Source organism: Lonchura striata, chromosome 1, assembly GCF_050655825.1.
Source record: "Lonchura striata isolate lonStrDom1 chromosome 1, ASM5065582v1, whole genome shotgun sequence".
In the NCBI taxonomy this organism is placed as follows: domain Eukaryota; kingdom Metazoa; phylum Chordata; class Aves; order Passeriformes; family Estrildidae; genus Lonchura; species Lonchura striata.
Window position 1 is genome coordinate 60,734,533 of NC_140703.1, and position 18,034 is coordinate 60,752,566.

The 18,034-nt window shown below is 38.5% G+C and overlaps 1 protein-coding gene across 9 annotated transcripts in view; it reads right to left on the reverse strand.

Annotated features, from left to right (window-relative positions):
* The window catches only part of ELF1 (E74 like ETS transcription factor 1), an 88,364-nt gene continuing 70,330 nt past the window's right edge, over nucleotides 1–18,034 (reverse strand). For 6 of the 9 annotated variants that reach the window (XM_085556461.1, XM_085556467.1, XM_085556474.1 and 3 more), the window contains 4 exons: nucleotides 16,081–16,164; nucleotides 12,888–13,080; nucleotides 11,323–11,790; nucleotides 1–1,776 (listed from right to left, as the gene is read on the reverse strand). In XM_085556461.1, coding sequence (XP_085412587.1) covers nucleotides 1,161–1,776; nucleotides 11,323–11,790; nucleotides 12,888–13,080; nucleotides 16,081–16,164 — 1,361 coding nt within the window. In that variant the 3' untranslated portion in view covers nucleotides 1–1,160. The remainder of the gene's footprint in view (nucleotides 1,777–11,322; nucleotides 11,791–12,887; nucleotides 13,081–16,080; nucleotides 16,165–18,034) is intronic. The other 3 variants (XM_021530807.3, XM_085556488.1, XM_085556493.1) reach the window with 1 other exon arrangement.

Below are 18,034 nucleotides of genomic sequence, written 5' to 3' on the forward strand. Positions count from 1 at the left end.
TGTACTGTTTCTCACTGTATTTTACTTATTCATGGTGATTGTCAAAACTTTATAATAATAAAAAACATTTTGGAGTAAATACAGGAAAATGTTTTTTCCATTTGATTTATTTTCATAATAAACCAATTAAAAATACAAAAGAAGGACCCAAGGTTCCATGGGCTCCATCATTTAAAAATTTGTCTTTAAATACAAAGTCACTCAGTAATATGAATACATATAACATTAGACCTCTAAACATAACAATCTTATTGATCTTATTTGCATCTATCAAAAGTTTGTATGGAAAAAATTAGCTGAAAAAACTTCCCTGCAACATTGAATATACAGTATTTACAATCAAAACCAAGAACTCTTAGCAGTATTAATCTCCAAAAACCTGCATAAATTGTATATATTTAATTTCCCTCCCCCCTTACAAAATAATCTGAAGTAGAAAGCAAGATTGTTAAGCTTCATAGTCGCAAAATGGCATAAAACATTTGCACCTGTAGTGATGCCGTTAGCTTCTGTAATTAAATATATCTGATGTTTCCATATAAAATATAGACATGGCATTGTCCATTTCTGGAATACTTGTTTTGAATACTCTCAGTAGGAGTGTATATTCAATTTTGCACACACAAGAACTTGTGCTGCAAAACATCCAAGAGGATACCTGGTTATCAAAGTCTAAAACTGATGTCATTCACTGATATGAAACAGGTACTCAATCACAAATATTCAGACACATGGAATGAAACTGTCTTACTAAAACTAACTGCTGCTTCCAAAGGTGATACACATACAGATTAAACAGAAAAGGTTACAATAACATTACTGTAATGTAAATCAGCAACAGACTGACACCAAAATAAGAGAAGTTTGAAACTTTGGCCAACAACCTCAGGAGAAAGTCTTCATAGAATAAAAAGCATGTTCCTTCATGCCTGTACTTTGAAAAATGAGTAATATATAATTTTATTTATATGATAACATTTAGCAATTAACAGAAAATCAAAATCCATTTTAAAGCATGAATTCTAAGAATTAACTGCAGAATTTTAGTAGCTTTGCAACAATCATGCTTCAGAATCAAATAATATATACATAACTGAATAGGTCCCATCACATTTATGAAAATAATCATCCACAGGAGTTTTTTTAAAATTATTTAATTATCAATACAAATTGGGTTCCAATGGCTCATTTTCTTGCTTCACTTGTATGTTAGATGGGAAATTATTCGAACTGGACACTACCATCACAAATGGTTGCTGCTGGAATCTCTGCTCTGACTGCTCATTATCTTCTGCTTTGTCACTCTCCTCCTTTTCCTCTTCTTGTAGGTCAACCTGCTTCATGTCCGGTGCTTTAATGACCGAAGTGATCACCGTGCCTGATGGCTGAGACACCACCTGTGAGCTGCTGGGCGAGAACGTCACCACAGGGGTGGTGGCACTGAAGGATGGAGATGAAGCCATGTTGACTGTTCCATTGCAAATTGTCTGCACGCTGCTGGTGAGCACCTGCTGAACTTGTGCTGGACTCAGCACAATCGAGGAAGGAGGTGAGACTGGCTTCTGAGACTGTAGCATGATGTTTTCTTTAAGAACCGTCATGGGCTGGGAAGTAGGAATGGCTTGTAAAATGAATTTCTGTGCTGTTGTTACTGAGGCTGGATCTGTACTGGCTATCACTGTAGTAAGAGGCACTGTCTGGAGTGTTACAGCATGCAGCTGCTGATTTCCAGGAGAAACAACCACTGGAACCTGTGTTGGAGTCTGCAAAGTCCTGCTAAGATTAGAGAAGATTACTGTGTCAGAACACTTCCATGCTGAATTAAAAAAAAATAATTATAGATTTACTACAGAAAAAACATTTGTCATCATAAACACTTCATTTCCCCAACATTTATGAAAGAGGTAGTAGAATCTCTCTTAATAAAACAAGAACTGGACCTGACCCCTGGATTTAGCAAGATGATTCCCAAAGTAAAGGTACCCCACATGAACAATACTGCCATTGCCAAGCTGAACAGCCTGCCTTTGAGACATTCAGTGGTTCATCAGGACACCTGGAATCACATCAACGACCCCTACCTCAAGCATTGACCAACATCAAAAGCACAACCTACTAAAGATCAGTCATCAGTTTCAAAAATTACACCAAGTAATTAATAAATCACAAGCCTAAATAATTTGTAGGTCAGGCCTTAATTGTCCTGACATCCACATATACATTTAACTGTATTCAAAAGTATCCACGTGGTAGCGTGTCTGGCACAGTCCCAGGACACAGAGTTCTCTGTCTGCCAGGCTCATACACACCTTCTGGTAAAACAACTGATCAGAACCTGCTTCCAAAACATCATTTAAGTTAGGAGTAATTCCATCAGTTGCAGGCTATGAGACTTGGGTACCACATGACTGTCAATAGATGTAGAGCTGTGGGGACAACATAAGGGGATTAAGAGATGTATCACTGGAGTACACAACTACTGCAGTGCACAGTGGTGACTTAAACATGGCAGTCACACAAATTAAAACAAAATAAAAACCGCAGAAAACAAATGGTTACGGGGAGGGAGAGAAGAAGGGAAGGGAAGGGTAACTGCTTTAAGACCCTGCCACAGCTTGTTTCATGCCATTGTGCCACACTGTCTCTGGCAATCTTTCTTTTCCTTCTGTTTGTCATGCAGGGTTCTCGCCAATCTTCCTGCTTCTCTTCAATGTTTGGTCCTGCCTGCCCTCCTCCCCCTTTTCAGTCTTAAGCTCTCCCTTGTGTTTTCTCACAAATAAAAAAAAAAAACTATCTCCACCTCCTAGCCTATTTCTACCCCTTCCAAAATCACTTTAGATGGAAAGCAATTTATTGTCAATGTTCATACTTTCACATCCATGCACGATATTGCCTGCACTTCTTTCTGAAGACTGGACCTCAGATATGCTGTAAGGGCTGCCTGCCATACATCAACCATGGAATCTGTTCTACACTCCTACCCATACAGAATTTATTTTTCACAGCTCTGTGAAAGTCTACGTATCAACATTTAGCCACTGACCAGTCCAATCTAATTCAGCATAGTCAAAATTTCAATTTTAAATCATACAGTTGCAACAAAAAGCTTACCAAAGCAGGACTTAGGTGGTGCTGAAGCTATGGGACAATGTGGATGCAGATGCTGCTGCTGGTCATAGTCCAGCTGCACAGGGACCTGCATTCCCCCTTTCTTAGTGCAGCAGCAGAGACAAGCTATCATAGGGTGACATTATGATGCTGGTATCCCCAATCCTGTATTCTATTTATGTTTGATATTGTGTTCTGTGCATTCAGAACTGACTCTGAAAGTGAAGGTTTGTTTTGTCTTGTTATCAGCTGGTTCACCTTCCCCCATGGTCTGTTGTCTAGAAGAGGCTAGTGCTGGCTGGCTTGCTTTTGCTTTTGCTTTGCTTGCGGGCTTTAGCTCGCTTGCTTTGCTTGCTTGCTTCTGCTTTTGCCTTTGCTTGTTAGTTAGTTTAGCTAAGCAGTCCAATTTTTTCCCTGGACTGTTTTTCTTTCCTTTCCCTTTCCTGAATATCACTCCAAACTGCTCCGGACTGGGACCTGGAAACACCGAGGAACACCCAGAGCCTGCGCTTTGTGATCTGCAGCAGCCATCTCCAGTGCCGGAGAGCAATCCCCAGCGTCCAGACCGGGCAACCACTCCCAGGAAAGACTTTCTGGATTTGTCATCTCTTCAGAGTGGTGAAAGAGTTTTGTTGTCATCTGGTGGGGTTTTTTTTTTGGTTTTGTTTTTTTTTTTTTTTTCAGTGCTGGGGAGTGCTTTGTTTGTTAAATAAACAGGTTCTTTTCCACTTCTCTCCGAGAAAATTCTTCCTGAACCAGGTGGGTGGGGAGGGGCCATGCGCGTTTGTTTTCTGGGGGCTCCTTCCAGAGGTTTTTCTCCCAAATTTGCCCTAAATTAGGACACAAGTGCAGGAATATATGTAAAGGATTGCCCATGTCCCACTCAGTGCAGTCCTCTGGGAAAAGCCTCTAGATGAGCTTCAAAGACTGCTCCAGCAAGAGCAGGCCCAGTAACCCTGCTGGTTTAGCAGAGCACCTGAGTGCTTCCCTGAGCATCCTCCAGCTGCCAGTCCCTTCTGCAGGCAATCTTTTCCCCAGATCACACAGGGCTAGATAATGCAACAAACAAAATTTCCATCTGTAACTTTCTGTTCCTCCCAAGAAAGACTGTTGCAGCACCCAGCAAATCAAATTCAAACACTTGTTAACAAGGTACCCATGCAAGTCTCATCACAGCAGCCATCATAACCATGACACAAAATTTCATGTGACTGACACCAGAGTTAATCTTGAGCTCCTTTTTCACACAACAGAAGAAACCCTAAGGCAGAAGTTAATGGAAATGGGGCTGATTGGTGAAGCATCAGCTGGAGTGCTTTCAGATTTCTGGGGAACTTGGTGCTGGTAAAGCAAATACCAACAACCAAGCCTAAAGCACAAGGCTCAGAATGACAGTACCAAGGCTCATACCAAGTCTCCAAGGGTTATCAGTGCTAACTTTTCCCCCCACCCCCAGCAAATCCCCCGGGACCTTGAGAGAAAAGTCAGTAATGTCCGTGAAGTAGCAACAGGATGAGGGCATCCACTATGTTCTTAAAATAATAAAAAAAGTAAACTACCTACATTTAAAGAGACTTGTAATAAAATCAAAATGTCAGATAGGTACACCAGGAAAGTCTACAGAGAACCAGGAAAGTCTACAGAGACCAGCAATGCAATTAGAACAGCTATGAAGGAGAGATAACTGACACTTGCCATTAGAAAAGCATCAAAAGTATCAGAATAGATACCAAGCCAGTTCTTTAATCCATGAATAAATTTACGTAAATTTGAAGGATTAAGAACAATGCAATAGCTGCAATTTTGAAAGTGGTGGCTAAAGCTGCTAGCCTGTGCAGGTATACTCTCCAAATATTACCTTGAAGCTTCTTCCTTGTTCTGTAGTTGTTTTGTAAAAATAAAAGCTGGTAGCTTCCAAGTGGCTTTGAAGCATAAGCTCAGAATGTGTGAACTGCATCTAATCAATGCAGATATCTGCAAAGGACTAGGCTGAGAGATGAAACCAGACCATTTGACTCAGCACACCCTAATTAGTATCTGCATATTAATCTGAAGCCATTTTATTTCTCTTGAAGGGCAGTCCCATGCCTGAGGGTTACTCCAGATGTGCTGTCTTCTCCATCAGCCAAAATACAAATAGATGATACACATATCAACCTGTATGTACACATGCATGCATACACACAGTCTGAACTTGCTACAAGGGAAGCATACAGCAAGTAGCTGTACAAGCACTCCATAAATATTTATTTATGCTAATGATAGCCAAGCAAGACATGCACCATAATTGTTAAACCTGATTACTAACTAAAAGTCTATCTGCCTAAACAATTTGCCTTAAATATAATTGAAAAAGATACAGCTTGGTTATTCATTTTGTCTGTTTTACAAAAAAAAAAAAAAGAGTACACAATAATTAAGGTGATTTATTAACATTGGGCTACACTATTTCAGGTGCTTTAAAGTCTATATTTTGCTATGTTTCTGAATTTCACTGGCATTTTGCAAACAGCCTTTCTTCTCTAAGGTAGAAATCTTTTGCATGATTATTTTAAAAGATGCTGCTGAGGTTTCAAAAAGAACAAGAACATTGAGCAACAGCAATGGAAAGGAAATTCTGCCATAAAACAATCTGATTACAACTGAGAAAAGAATGACAAAAATTCTGAAGTAATTTTAGCTTGGCAGAAAATGATCATCTATTTCTTGGGCCATTTTTTACTGTTAATCGCCTGGAATTGTGCAATATCTTATTGGTTCATCAAGAGATAAATAGTGACAGGCAAGGAAAACAAGTTTATTTATGGCAATTTATGTGAAATTTATGAGATGGAAAAGATACCAAAAATATTGAAGCTGCAAGCCAAGGTAAACCAAGTATTTTACAGCACACTAATAAAATGAAACAAAGCAATATTAAGACATACATAGAGGGAGGTAAGAGAGGACAGAAGCAGAGAACTCAGCTCTCAACGTGTCCTTTTTACTGAACCACAGAGTCCAACAATTTTCTTTCCAGAATTTTTCAAAACTGCACAGTCACCTGAATTAAAACAGAGATGCGGAACCTCCACCTCTTTCAGCAATGCCAAAGACATGGAAAGAGAGCTCCTATGGATATCTTATTGTGCATAAACAAAATTAATCCAATTAGATTACACTATAGTCCTTTTTGCCAATAAACAGCCACCTTCTTGCGTATCTCAGAAATTAAATTAGAAATTGGCTTAAGAAAAGGTCTTCTTCAGCTGCAGAAAAATCAAAATGTTTGGTTATAAGCAGTCTTTGCTGTGATAGAAGTTGTCTGTATTGGAAATGTGTTATGAGAAACACACCCTGTTGTAAGCTAAATCACAGTTTCTTGTAGAAGCCCACCGAGACCACGTCAGGCTATTTCTGACCAGCATCTCCCTCAGGAAGGACATTTTTCTCATCAACCTGAAACCTGGCTTGCAGTCAAGCCTTCAGTTAAGAGAATCCAAAGATGAGCTCTTTGTAGCAGTCCCGTTTCCCTTCCTTTGGGGAAGGCTATGGCAGCAGTGAGCCAGATCCAACAATACCTACAAGTCAGTGTGCTGGAGAGCTTTTAAAACTGCTAGCTTGCCTTTGGAGCAAGGACAGAAGACTGCTGCCTAACTACAAACAGAAGTGAAGCACGTTCACTGATGGTGGCTGATAAAAGAAAGGTCTTCAGAAGCTGTTTCTGATTATCTGCAAGTCCTCAGCTGGCATCATCTTTTTTTGCCCATGTTCCCCATCAAGTCCCAGGGAGATCTAGGGAGCCCTTTACAAAGACTTACACCTGTGATGGTTTTTATTCAGGAGACCTATAGAAATGGCACAGGAGTGATAGGCTACAACCCTAGCTGACATAATGCAGATGGGACTCTTGCTCTTACTCAAGAAAAAGGGTCTGAAAGCAGATGGTCAATGCAAAGCACGACAGTGCCAGACTGGTTCCATGTGTCTGTGGAGTTATGCAAGTTCAAGCAAAGCCAATAGAGATATGGTGTGAAGGATGATTGAAGAAAATAATGCTGACGTTCACTGTGAAATTTACACAAGACAACGTCTATATAAGGTATGAGATTAAGACAATTTGAAATAGCAGCTGTAATCACATTTTCAGAGTTGATAAATTCCTGCTAGACAATTCTTTTTTTTTTTCCCCAACATCAGCAATGCTGCAGTCAGACCACCACCATCTGGACACAAATAGATTATGGAACAGCAGAAAGCATGTGTTTGCTTGGGTACATATGGCTTTCAAAGACAATTGACTCTGCTTACTGGGACCAATACACGGTGTTGGTGAATTCTTGGCTTCATTGCTGTTCTTATTCAGAATGCTCATGCCTTGAAAAAACATGATTTATGTTCAGCTACTTCCTCCTCCTCTTGAATCAGTATCCTGCCACTGCAATCCATGCTTGTCACCTTCAGAAGAAATTTTCTATCTTGAAGGTTGCAAAAAGATCAAGATGAAAACTGTGGCTGATTCATCATGTCAAGGCTCTCCCATTCAGAAGTGAACACAGAGAGCATATCCCCTTGGTCCTCTGTGGTCTGTATTAGCTTTCCCTCAGCTAGAGAACCGAGTCAAAATTCTGGTCTTCTAACATGCTCTGTCCAAACTACCACAATGACAGCTTGCAAGTACAGAAAGGAGACAGCAAGGTGAATTTTGACAGAAACAGATTAAAACATGAAGTGTGGTAAAACATTGCACAGGGTCTGTCAGAAGTCAGCTAATTGCACGTTTCTTAGCATATAGAGCTGCCAGCTAGAAGGTTCAGCCATGTCCCATACAGCCAATAACAGAGACAGACATATAAATTAAAATTACTCCCTATATGATATTCTCTGATATGATATACTCCCTATATGACATTCAGATATTCTCTGAACTGTAAGTAATATAAGAATCGCTTTTCACTCCATCTTAAATCACTACTACTCTAGATTAAAGGTAAATAAAAATGGATGTTTCTTCATTTGCAGTCCTCAGCATTTAAGGGAGAAATTTACTTGTCCAAACATGGGCACTTTTCAGCCTGTAGGATACCCTAGGCAAGGTAAGTTGCTAGCCCAACAGGAGAGGTGCACTTTCTGCAGCAACAGACAGGATGCTCTTTAATGCTGAGAATGAGCCAATGTTATACAGAGCTGAATCCCAAGCCAGTGCCTCCTAATTCCAAGCCAAAACACAATTACTCCAATAATCCAGGAATTCTGGTTAACCTGTGTCTATTATTCTGGTTTAAACAGAATAATTTTACAAGCACAGAATTCAAAGAAACCTTTTCTTCCTCACAAAAGCTGGGTCATCAGAAAGAGTAAGCAATAAAATGCCCATCTAGAGAGGCATTTTTGGTTTTGTCTTCTCACTGCAAACATGTGGTGCCAAACTCAGCTCCCAGTTACACGACTGGAGTCTGCAGTTACTGTGTCTGCATACACCAAGCCAGAATAGTTAGACCTGCAGAACAGCAGTGTGTTTACAATTCTGAATATTCCCACTGGGGATACTAGATGTTTTCCTCAGTCAGCAAAACCCAGTTTGCTTGACCTGACCCTGCTCCTGCCCTGTTTCCCAAGCCTCAGTTAGCACATCACAGCCTTTCTGTTTAAGCACTAGGGCTGAAGAAGAGACTTTTATCCTTTGTAAGTAACACTTCTCCTTGTCTCCCTTTCATAGAGCAGCACCAAAACTTCTCCAAAAAGCACATCAAAGCCATCCAAAAGCCAAGACCTTTCCACTTCAGAGTAAGATATAAGCTTTGTGCAGCTATAAATGAAATCACTGCCTCTCTTGTGAAGAGCCAGCCACAGATTTACATGTCCATTCTTTTGAGAATTGCCAAGAGGCCTTGGGGAACTTGGGCCGCAACACTCTCCCACTGATGCTTTGGGAATGATCTGTACCAGGCAGTGCTGCCTAGTGCAGGTCAGGGATGATGACACAAGCACTTCACAACAATCTTCAAATGTGATACCTTTACCAAGAACCTTTACAGAGAAGATGCACATTCAAACTTTCTCTGAAGGCTACAGTTAAGTGTTAAGAAACCAATTATTTTGACCTCAAAGATGGTCAATATTTTCTCTATTATTTTTTTCTTTTCACAACAGAACAGAAGCAAATTGCTGCAGAGGGAAAAATATTTATTTAATGAAGAAGAGGGCTGAACATATACATAAGTAAATGTATAAATGAATAAAATAAAAAAAAAAAGAATAAAACTTCAGCAACTAAATTGCATAAGACAAATTATATGGGTTCAAGATATTCACACTTCAAGGCAGAATGCAACCATTGCCTGGCATGCATAAGAAAATCTTTTGAGGATCATTACTAGAACCTGATTGCTGTTTTGTCCAAATGATCTTGACTGTTTACCTGCCCCAGCCACTGAACAGCAACTGGCAACCAAAGCTGCTCTTTGTCCTCACACTTCCCACACTAAAAAGAGGCTCCAACCACAGCCCCACATAGTGTGTGCATACATCAGAAGGTCTGACAATTCTTAGTCTACAATGGTAGCCATACCTGCTGTACATTTTCAAACCATGCAGACCATTCATCTCAACCCTTACGGAAGCCCTGCTGCAGCAATTCAAAATGTGTATGTTCCTCTGCCTATGATTTACAGCTGTCTGAACAGACTTTTGTTTCAGCCTTATTATAAAACAAGACCTAAAACATATGCTCTGAAAAATGTTCAGTATGTCATCCTACCTCAACTATTTGAAGCTTGCCTTTTGAAGCTGAGCAGAAATATATCTGTCATAAATTGTATTTTGGGAGCCTGAAATGGGCAGTGTCTATTGCACAGGACTCAGCATCTATATCGTAGCTTGTCCCAACCTGGTTAAAAGCACACCAAAAAAGTCTGGATTGTAGTTTTTATTTTCACTCTAACTGCTCAGACCCTTTAGTATAAACTTTCTTAATCAACAGTACTTCTACACCATTCTGAAAAGGTTTGATGCTTCTTTTTGAACTTCTTCATTTTGTCATCTCGGCTAAGTACAGTTAGAGACTTCATGGAATAATGTTCTGGTTAAAAGCAATGGATGTGAACCAATGTAATACAGAATTCTAAGGATTTAAAGCTTCTGTTTCATCTGAGCTTCACAAATGCTCATCTTTACTATTTTTTCCCTTAGCTTATTATCCAAGGTCTGACTGGGAAATACTGTAATGCAGTAATTGGATGTCATAATGTCAATGAATAGCTTTCCAAACACTTGGCTGGACTTCTTTCCTGCCTTAAGTCTTACTGATACTTCTGTTTGTTGTTACCATTCCTTATAACATCTATACTACTGATATTGTCTGTGATCCATAATCTAGTGTAGGTCTAGCCTAGAGCTACTTAACTCTGCAAATTGCTGAACTTTCCCCATATTCATGTTTAGTATTATTGTTCTGCTGACTTGTATGGTTCAGTATAGCCTCAATTATGTCTGTACTGCTTTCCTTTTACTGCGTTACCCTTGTCCATTTTTACAAGTAAACCCTGCTGCTATGGGGTAAGTGCAAAAGAGTAATGATGCTTAAGTGCTGTGTAGTGTTAGCTAGCTGACTCACAAATGAAGTATGGAAGCATGACTGGCTCCCAAATGTCTGCAGATGCACAGCTCGCAAAGGATTAGTCTGTTAATTGTTTCCTACAATCAGAACTTGTTCTTGTAAGAGCAGCAAAATGCTAGAGCAGGTAATATTTTCCTTGTAACTGGAGATAATACAAGAAAAAAAGCAAAAGATGAAAAAAAATTCTTACAAGGAAAAATTAAGAAACAAGAATAATTTTGAAGGTATCATGCAGATCCACCATGTATAATTCAAAAGCAAGGACACCAGTGTAAAAGCAGACATGAAAACACAGCTTCTGCTGTGGGACAGAACTGAAAAATGTCAATTTTAAAGAGAAGTTGTATCTTTTTCCTTTCTAAATTACATGCATCAGGCTGAACACCATGGAAAAGATGAGCTTCCCTCCACCATAGGCAGTACAGCTATGTGTGTACCTGTCATATTACGCTGTAGTAACTCTAAATTCCTAGGATGAGCCACAAAGACATAATTTCACTTCAACCAAACTGGAAGACTTGCATTTCTTGGAAGCAAAACAAATAATCAAGTCTATCTAGCCATCATCCAGTAAATTTATTATTATTCAAATATTTATTTTCTGTACATTTTCTTACCTTATATTCTGAACTGAGGAATTTAAAGATTCATCTGGAACATTATTGGTTACGGCTGCTTGTCCTTCTGTGAGGGACTGCAATGGCTGCATTACATGAACTGTCCGAAAAAGCTGAGTGGGTTGTACTGGCTGTGGAGATTGCATTGTCCTCAAAACTTCTGAAGTCAAGCCAGGTGTCTGCTGCTGTACAACTTCTACTTGCTCCTTCAGTTTAGCAGGCTTCGAGTTTCCTGTTTTTACCACTGAGGTTGATCCTCCCTTTGTTCCTGCATTTGCAGACGCTCTAGTTCTGCTTGATTGGTTTCTGTTGGCCACAGCAGGTGAGAGCAGAGCTGAATCTGATGATTCAGTGCTAGGGCTGGCATCTTCATCATCAATATAGATGAGATCTTTTGGCATGTCTTTAAATTGATACACCAGGCGCTGACCTTCTACTTTAGCAAGGATTCCCCTTTGGTAGTAGTATCTGTTTAAAGTACACACACATCAAGTTACACAGGTTTTTTGCCAAAAACAAAACAAAGCAACAAAACTCCCAGAAAATAAACACAGCACCATCAAGTAAAAAAAAACCTTTATGTGCCTAATTTTTTATTATAAAAAGTGGCCAATAGTGTACTTTTTTTCCTCAAACAACTTTTTTTTACTGGTATTTCATGCCACCTTTTAACTTCAAACTTAGATAACTCTGAGGAGAAAGAAAAGAACTCCATGACTTGGCAGATCTGCTATCAACTCACACTTTGTAAAAAGTTGCATAAAACTTTCAATTCTCCTTTTGATTCCTACAGTTCTTTCAGTAATCTGAATTCATGTTTATTCACCAGTAAGCACAGGCAGACATTTTAGCTACAACAAAGCAAAGCGAAGAGGACAGGAGAGCACTATTTCTGTTATATTTGCAAATTAGTAGGACAACTTGAAATTACGCACACCAAGATGAGGGGAAATTAAAAGAAATGCATATGGCTCAGTTGGACAATTATCAATCAGCTGATAAGACTGAAGCTCCATGGTTATCTACTTATTTTGCAGTTTTTTTATGTATGAGAAAACTCCCAGCCTGAAAGGCAGTGCCACACAATTCTTTGTTTTAGAGCTGTCTGTACACACAAGTTCAGAGACATGAAACTAGAACTGAATTCTAAAACTGGAGTTTCCATTGGAGATAGAATCACATATAACAAGTAGAAATAATTTAATGAATACACATGAATGTTGGCGAGGTTTTTTTGAAAATAGTTTGAAACTTTATGCAAAAGGTTTTCCCCACTTGAAATCTTCAATCTCTTACTCATCTGTGTATGACTCTGAAGATGCAGTTCAGTAGCAGTACTGCTAAACGTACTTTCAATACATCTGTGCTGAAACTGAAGGTGAGCGACTTGGAATTGAGGTTAGTGAGGGTTAATTTTAGTTAGCTAATTTATTTTGCTGAAATAACATTTTCATTTCCCAAACCTATAGAATATTAGATTTTTGCATTATTCAAATTAGAGGAGGCATTTAATGTATACAAACACTAAAGCAACAAAAACAATCTACTATTAAAAATGCACATACCTGAGAGCTCTACCCATTGTTTCATAATTCATATCAGGTTTGTTTTTGTGTTTTCCCCACAATCTGGACACAGCTTTGGAATCTACCAGTTTGAAAATGCCCTTCTCTCTTTGAGTCCATTTGATATATTTAGGACATGTAGCTTTGTCCTGGAGCAGTGCTAGCAAGAACTCCCAGAGATAAATGGTATTTCCTACAATAAAAGAATTTTAGAAACAAAACAAACAAAACAAAGAAAAAGGAAGAAAGAAAAAGAAGTTATTTGGCCATATTTTATTAATGATGCAAATAATCTTAAAATTAAGAGGCTGGTATCTTTACAAAATACATTATAATATATCATCAAGACTAGAAAATAGTGATGAAAGGACATGGGAGGGGAACTTATTATAATCTTGTGAGTTATCATAATCTAGGTGTCCAAATACCCCAGCCACTCTGTAAGCTATAGCCAATGTTGGACCACCAACATTAGACAGCATTAGGCATCCATGTGCCCATTTGCCTCCTGCCTAATCCAGTTACAGAAGTAGTCACTATTGCTTTACCTTGAAAAGGAACATGTTCAGTTCTACCCCCTGAAAATGCTGCAAACTAAGCTGTTGCTTAGATGCTTTGCTGAATTGAGATGAGTGTTATAATCCTTTAAAAGGCTAAACAAAATCCTTGCCTTTAACAATGAGATTTATATGGAGCAATCAGTGATATGTGCTGAGGCAGGCAAACCTTCAACAACGAAGTACAGAAAAAGGTAATTTTTTTAAATCCAGTGAGTGCATGTGCTTGCTGATAGACAACATCCAAATTTCATTTTAGAAACAAATGGGGACAAACACTTCTGTATGAAAATCTGTCACATCTGTTCAATGTTTACCAGATATAAAGAAATAGTATTAAAATCACAGATGGTGAATATTTAAAACTAGCACAAAATTAGCACTTTTTTTTTTTTCAAAACCACATTTAAGGCGTCTAAACTCATGCAACTAATAAGACCTTTCTTTCCTGCCTTTTTCTTTTAAGGCTTTTGATGTTTGATGTTCTTTTGGGAATCTGAAGCTGCACATAAACTCCTTAGTTGTTAGTCTGAGAAAGCAAGAAAAAACTTCTTGCATCACCTCCCACAAGTAGCTGTGCAAAAACAGCAAGGAGAGCATGTGCTGAAGTTCCACAAAAAATGATGCCCAGCTGATCAGAAGGTGACAGGTTCTCTTTTCCTAGCTTCAATTTAGCCCAGTAGATTTTTTCAATTTAATGACCATCAGTCTGAACCTTTTTCCAATAAGAGACCTCTTAAAAACTGAAATACCTATAATACTATATTATAAACTATATTTAGCAAATATTCAAAGTCATCAGCATTGCCAATACAAAAATGTTAGCAGCTCCTTTAGCAGGTGGAAACTTGAAAAATGAGCATTCCTAGAGAAAAAACACTGCCTTTGCAAAAAAATGTCTCCCAGCTTACATAAACCAGCCTCCGGGCCGTCGGATACCCCAAAGGCAAAACCAGACTGCTTAGGCAAGACACAATGTCGGGCAGGAGTGAGAGCATTCCCAGCAATTTACCACCTAATCCAGGGTGTTTCTGTTGTAGTCTAGACTAAAAATGCTCAACTGCATCCAGGCAACCTGAAAATTTGTCACCACTTAGCCACTAAAAATCCCTGTGAAGAAGACAAGCTTCAAAAAAGAGGTTTGCTTTACTTACAGGCAGAATATTCAACCTCCTCTGAGTCACAGCAGAAAAAGCAATATGTGGAAAATTCAGTTTTTTCTATTCATGGTATCATGTAATTGTATGAGAGCTTGTAATTTTAGCATACAAGTTCTCCCTAGGTAACAGACAGGCAGCTCTTGTGATTTTCTAGCTGCTTCCCTACCATGGATGGTCATATAACTATGTTTTTTACTTCAGTTATGTGTTCCTAAAAATGTAAAACAAATGGGTTTCATAACAAGCAGTGCTTTGAGGCAACATGCTCATTTTATTCCCTTCAGAATTAGCAACTTTGTAATGATGGACAATTTGTATTACGGAGTATCCTTACTATCATTGACAGAACTATTAGACTCTTCCGCCTTTTAATTTTGTGGCTAGCTGCTTCAATATTTTCTATAATTTCATTTGAGCACCACTTGGGTGTTCCTCTGATACTCCTTCCATTTTTACAGAAAAATGAGGTTTTAATTAAAAAAAAAATACAACCATGCATATATAGAATTGATGGCATTAACATGTAAAATATTTATTGATAGCCAACAGGTTTTTCTTCCTGTTATTGCAGAAAATGCCTCTTCAAAAGAAAAAACAAACTCAACATAGTCATTTGTCAGAGTAGAGATTTTTCTGACCTCAAGATTGTGGCATTCTTTTGCCACCAGTGTCCAGGCCTGGCTAGGCAAGTACTGCATGCATGCAAGCACATCTGCCCCCAGGTGTTCCAGCAGGCACTGTGACACGGGAGACTCATTTCCAGCTCCCACTGACAGCAGCACAGCTCACCAGGGATGGGAGTCAGCCTGCCCTTCAAACACCAGCCTGGGCATGGGTACAGCTTTGGACCCACAGCAAAGCAACACTTTTGTCAAAGTTGTTGACAAAACTCACAGGCACTACTGAACAGTTCAGGCTGAGCAAATGATGCATTTTATCAGTTATGCAGCATTTATTTTTATATCTACCTTTTAAACATAGAAGGAATGAAAGTATCAAAGCCCCAAGTTTTCTGCCCAAGTGTTCAAGCTGTGCTATAACTGTTTTCAAAATTCAGGACTTGGTACTTCCTGTTGCAAACTGGCAACCTTGGTAAGACTCATGCAAAATTAGACACATACAGATGGAACACATTTTCAAAGATCATCTGTCAAAATAACCACAGCCTAAGAAGCATTAATATAATGCAAAGCACTCCCCAAGACTTCACTCAAAACACAGCAAACTCTGCAGGGATGTTGAAGAGTTTCCAAGAGTCCTTGCAACTGAAGTGACAAATACATTATTCTCCTATGGAACTGTGTATTTCACCAAGAAAACTCATGTGCTCATCTTTTTCTTGCCTTGAGATGTTAACCACCCCTGAACATAAGACCTATGTTTGCATCACAAGTGAACTCGTAAATCTTTTCTTTTTCCAAATTGCTCAGAAACTGTGTTCTCCTAAACATATTGGTGACAACTATTTTGACTTACCCTTTCCATCTTTGTTTTTCTTTTTCACAGATATGTTTGGAGTTGTAGTAGGGGACTCAGAACGAGAGGGTTTTGGTTTCTTCCCTGAAATAAATCACCAGTAAGTCAACTGCATCTTAAGAAAATTAAAAAAAAAAAAAAAAAAAGAAGAAAGAAAAAAAGGATCTAAAAAGGGAAGAGATTTGTTTCTCCAATTCAAAAAAGATTTAATTTCTAGTAAGTTGGGAACTTAGGTCTGTGGTGAACTTCTTCTATGGCAGATGGACCTCCTGTGCTCTTACTGTACTTCTAAAAAAAGGCTACACTACGCACTTTCCTGAAGTCCACGTCCATTGGAAAATTCTGTGGCTATTTAGGTAATCTTAAGAGCATTTGAAACAGACAAGATGAGAAAAATAACATATTAACTATGTGTAAGGGCTTAAACAGGAAAAGTTAGATAAAATACAGAGTACTATCATGTTCACTCATTGCCAAAATGGAAGGTAGGGACAAAACAAACTTGTCTCCTTGTTTAATCTATTGCAAGTACACTGACAGCAGCAAACTACACTGTCATCTGAAACAAACATTTTTTTCAGTCCTATTGTCTTTTACACCTTTTTTACAGGTAAAGGGAACTCACTTGTTTATGAAAATCAGAAGAAACAGTAACAGGCTTTAAAAAAATACCAGTTTTTAGAGTGATAAGCATCATGACTCTCTGGTGAGGAAGACTAAAAGGAAGAAGTTACTTAAAACTGATCACAAAAATGAAGAGCACTCATTTGAAAATGTTGATAATCAACTACTGACACAAAAGGAAACAAAAAAGCTAAGTCATGGTGCAATATTTTTCAACATAAAACCTTGAGCCTATTCTTTTATTAGTTCTCATTCCCTGTAATGGCAGCTTTTACAGATGATGTAATTAATCAGAAGCCTTCTGGAATGCCTTATTAAATTTATCTTACCAGGTTTTGAAGTGCCCCATTACTACATTGATGTTACTTATATTATTACCTATAATCTTTTGTGAGGTAGAATAGACTAAGCATATACAAGACTCAGAAAAACATATTTCTAACTCAGAACACTGCCATAGTTAAAAATCTAAAGGAATTTTTTTTTCTGTATTTATTGCACTTCAAAAGAATTGATGTTCTAAAGAGGCAAGACCAAAAAGTCTGTGCAGTCCCATACACTCTAACTTTGCACTTTTGGTTTTGTTTTGAGGGGCTGTTTTAGTAAGGAAACAGCTCTGCTGAAGAGTGAGAGAGCATTTTTCACTAGCTCTGAAAAAAAAAAAAAAAAAGTAAGCTTAGTGCCAGCCTGCACTATTTCCTTCATCTTAACCTTCCAGTATCTACAGAGAAATCATAAGAAACTTTGGCTTAAGCACTCACTTTTTGACATTAGCAATCTTGCTAAGTCCATCTGTATAACTTTTTTTTTTTTTGACAGTGCACGGGGGAGGAGAGGTATGGGATAGCTAGTTGAGAGACCTATAGTGAGTAAACAGAACCTCTAATTTTCTTGCTTTCATCCAGACAGGATTCATGATTGAGAACGGGACACAAACAACATCCAGTGTTTTGGCCAGTAATGCCCTTGATTTGAAAGAAGGTAGGAGGGAGGAAAACCTGCAATACTGTTTTCTTAATATATCATGATACAAAAGGATAAAGAACAACTGGAGTACATTTGTAGCAGCTTTTCTGCACTCACCACTACAGGTTGCAGAAATGTCTGTTTTACCTAAAATGTCCTAGATGAAGTCACTCTTGTGGATGAGCTTCTAATACAGAAGAAGCCCGTTAGAGCACAGAAATGCTTTCCCCGTTAGAGCTGTGGGAAGACTCTGTTGTCTCATTTTCCCCTCTTGAACAGGTGTAAATGTAGCCATTAAGGAGTAGGGAGTGTTATTTTGATATCACTAATTCACACATTATGTCTAAATGAGTTCAGTTCTTAA